Source organism: Solanum stenotomum, chromosome 9, assembly GCF_019186545.1.
Source record: "Solanum stenotomum isolate F172 chromosome 9, ASM1918654v1, whole genome shotgun sequence".
Taxonomy (NCBI): domain Eukaryota; kingdom Viridiplantae; phylum Streptophyta; class Magnoliopsida; order Solanales; family Solanaceae; genus Solanum; species Solanum stenotomum.
This window is the reverse complement of record NC_064290.1, coordinates 23,426,764-23,430,811: the sequence shown is the minus strand read 5'-3', so window position 1 is coordinate 23,430,811 and position 4,048 is coordinate 23,426,764. Positions and strand designations below refer to the sequence as shown.

General features: G+C 36.8%; 1 protein-coding gene across 1 annotated transcript; it reads right to left on the bottom strand.

The window, feature by feature from the left end:
• Positions 1-763: 763 nt before the first annotated feature.
• Positions 764-1,633, bottom strand: LOC125877380 (uncharacterized). The gene has a single exon (XM_049558690.1). It carries the CDS (start codon positions 1,631-1,633, stop codon positions 764-766), a length of 870 nt encoding a protein of 289 aa, XP_049414647.1.
• Positions 1,634-4,048: the final 2,415 nt, after the last annotated feature.

Below are 4,048 nucleotides of genomic sequence, written 5' to 3'. Positions count from 1 at the left end.
TACTTTTTCAATGGTAACATTTGATTTTTTGACAATTCTTTAAGGATTCGTTTGGTAGAGTGTATATGCAAATAATGCTTGTATTAGTTATACTTGGATTATTTCTTAAGTATTGTTTGATTTGGTGCAATAAAAATAGTCACAATTTTCGTACAATTTTTTTTTGAGTTTTTTAGAGCACTTCCTTCTTTAATAATATTCTAATTCATGCATTAAAATCATTGCATTACGAATACCATGAATTTTCATATATTAATAATATACAACTTAATACACAATGAGTGGACTCGATAATAAACATTAATAGACAGTGTACAAAATATATGTCATCTTTTGATTGATCTATATTAGATCATGAGTAATTACGATAATAGCAATTGACCAAAATGCTGGTAGCAAAAAAAAAAACAGTAGCTTGATTACAAAAATGATTACAAAAACAAATTCAATCAACAAATTCAACCAAGCTTAATTAAGATTTGTTGTTGTTCACACATGTGGTTCTCTTGTGTCCGGTTCTCTTGCGAATTGAACATTTGTTCCTTCTCTTCCTTTTGAAATTCTCACCGAACCCTTTGACACATTTTCTTCGTTTTCTTCCAAGCTTGGTATCGACAAGAGGCAGAAGAATCTTCACATTAAGCAATTCTTCTGGCACACACCATTCCGACTCGAGAGGGACAACATTAATAGAATCTAGATATGCAAGGAGGTATGATTCATCTTTATACAAAGGCGAAGAGTACTCATAAACGCTCATACCTTACTCATTGCCATGCTTCGATCGCAAAGCAGCCATCGCGTGAGCACAAGGTATCTTGATCAAGTCATATTCTCTACAAGAACATGACTTTTCCAGTAGGTCCACATAGGAAGTAACACCTGCACCGAACACGGTAAATTGATTGCCGTCCCCGGTTACGTTCTCCATATATAAGGAGTCGCCCTCGATCATTTTCTTTCTTGCAATTTTTTCAGCAGAAGGCACCATTTGATTACCCATTGATTTAAGGATATATGCATGCCTCTCCCTGAACAATTCTCCAAACCTCTTAGCAATCGAATTAAATATTGATGCCATATAATACTCCCTTTTGTCTATCAACATAGCATTGAGTGACTCGACGATATTTGTGGTCATCACATCGTATCTATTGCCAGGATAATGTGCCCTGATCCACTTCTCAAAACCAATATCATACTCAAGGACGATGGCTGCCGCGGGACATTTGTTCTTGAATTCTACAAAATGATTGTCAAATTCCTCCAAAGAATAAGCCTTTGCCGCATTGTAGTAAAGATAAAGGTAATCTCCACAATGATGATTTATGCAGAGATTTTCACTGAGGTGCCTCAAACAATAATATCCGTGGTGAGCATAATTGTAAACGTTCATAATGCCGTTGGCGATGCTCTTGTGTCTATAGGAGATAAAGCAGAAATCTGGTTCATCGACCATAATCTCCTTCAATTTCTCAAAGAAGAATGTCCAAGATGCATCATTCTCTTTGTCCATGACACAAAAAATAATTGGATAAACATGATTTTCCGTATCTTGTGCAACAACGCTCAATAACACGCCCTCATATTTACCATGTAAATGGGTGCCATCAACCGTAATTACCTTTCTCATTTGGGCAAATCCCTTAATTCAAGCACCGAAGGCCAAGTAATAATACATGAACCTATGACTATCGTTGTTTACCATGATACAATATCTAGAACATACATTAAGTGTCTCGAACATGTAGGAAAAAACTGGTAAGCATGAATATCCATTCTCCATTGTTCCTCAGACCATTTTCTTGGCAACCACACCTCCCTTCCAACATTTCCAATAGCTTGGACTACAACGAAAAGAATTAAACATAGACCTTTGAATATCATTAACATTTGGACCGTTGCCATCACGATACATATTTACACAAAGTGAAGCAATGACTTTGATTGAGATTTTTCTATGGCTACTGTTGGCATGTTCAACGCCACAACAATGCTCACCAATGTACTTGTAGATACGAAATCTATCCGAACACTCATATTTCCTCGCCCACAACATCCATGCACAATTTTGAGGTACACATTTCACCTTTAAATATTTAGTACAACTCATCAAAGTAGAAAAATCAAAGAACTTCTTTGCCGCCGCTTCAGCTAATAACAATTGCAACTCATTCTTGTTACTGAAAGTCTGATCTAGGCATAAATTAGTTCCATCGGAGAAGGAATGGTTGGATTGTGATCTCAATTCCTGTTCTCCTTGCAATTCTTCACAACATTAATGTTCGGGATCTTCAGCATCTACCGGATGATTTTTCACATTAGTTGGATCATCATGTATATTCATTGAATGATCAACCGAACTCTCATTTGAATGATCACCCAAGCTCTCCGTTGAATGATCACCCAATCTTTCATTTCCAATAGAATCATTGTCGTCGTCAAATGAATTTATTGGTTCAGTTGGAGGCCTCGCATTAACGTGTATCCTCAATGTAGGCCTAGAGCCATCAATACCAATATCTAACATGTTCAAGCTAATGTGCCGATCATTTTTTATAAATGTGGAATGTATTTTTTCCCTCCCATTCATTTGATAGCTAGTCACCAAGTCATTTGGCTTGCAAGTTAACTCATCGGCCTCAATTACGCTTGCAATCATATCGTCATATGAACCATTGCGATGCAATGCAATGGGCACTGTCGTCTAACTAAAAGATTTCCAATTCCAGCTTTTGGGAGTCTCCTCCCATACTCCTATATAATCTCCACTAGCAACAATAAATTTAGCTACTGCCATTATATACTACAAATATCAATACTAGATTACAATATCAGTCTATGAGGTACGGAATCCATACATAAATGCGACTGGATGAGATCAGGCTATGAAATTCAGCTCCTGCAATGGCGAAACATTTTTTAATGCATTTAAACTAAACAAATGTATCTACTAATGATTTATCAAGTGATTATGGAAGATTTCTCAAATTTCTAGAATGGCAGGAAAATCATTTTAAAGCTTTGTTTTTAAAGAAAATGGAGTAAAAATGAAAATGGAGTAGGAGATGATGATGATTTTACCTTGAAAGTGGATATTTTGGCCGAAAAACTCACCGAAATCATCAGTTTCTACAACAACAAAAATGAGTTGCTCTACTTTCTTGTTTGGCTTTTTTATTTTTTCTAATATAGTTTTTAACAAATGCAAATAGATACATATTATTCCAAATTAGTTGGAAAAGAAGGGGGGCGGGACAAAAGTGGAGATATGGAAACTTAGTGAGGTCTTTTGTATGTGCCAATTAGGGCATGTGGATGATGTCATTAATAGTGAGTATACTACAAATTATTAAAGATTTGTGACTTAATGTCACATTAAGTCTTTAAGGTGGCTATTTTGCCAACTCTCCCAAGTCACAGGAGCTGCATCTGCACCCCTATTTTCTTTCCACTGAGTGAACCAAATGTGAGCTACATCCTTAAGCTGGTAGGATGCCGACTCCACCCTATAATTACCAATTACTTGCATCACTCCAAAAAGTTTCTTAACCTCATTGATGAAGTTTTGTGGGTCCTCACCAACTTGCGACCCTTAAATCTCGGGCGGATTCATCCGAACAAAATCTCAAACCCTAGCTGCAATTTCTCCAATATTAGAGTTTGTAGGAATTGATGCCTGCTGAATATTCTGATTGGCCACACTCTGAGCCAAGAGCTAGACCGCATTTCAAAATTCTGCATTCTTAACATCATGGTTTGGGATTGGATGAGTTGTGTTAGAATTGCGTGCATTAGCATTCCATCCGTTGCCTCTACAAGTAGGCATGATCTTAAACACATAACAATGAATTAGAAAGGAGAATTTGGATCATACCCACGCACGATAAGAATATAAAGAAAGTGAAGGCTTTCCTAAAACACTTCGTAGCCTCCCTCTCATTAGATGTGGTGCACTTCACACCTATGAAAAAGACTCTACTTAGTGCAGCTTTCAAACATCCTAGGACTCTTGAACCTAATTCTGTGATACCAAGTTTGTCACGCC

Excerpts from the sequence above, each read along its gene's own strand:
- LOC125877380 (XM_049558690.1), bottom strand. The coding sequence starts at position 1,633 with ATGAGAAAGGTAATTACGGTTGATGGCACCCATTTACATGGTAAATAT.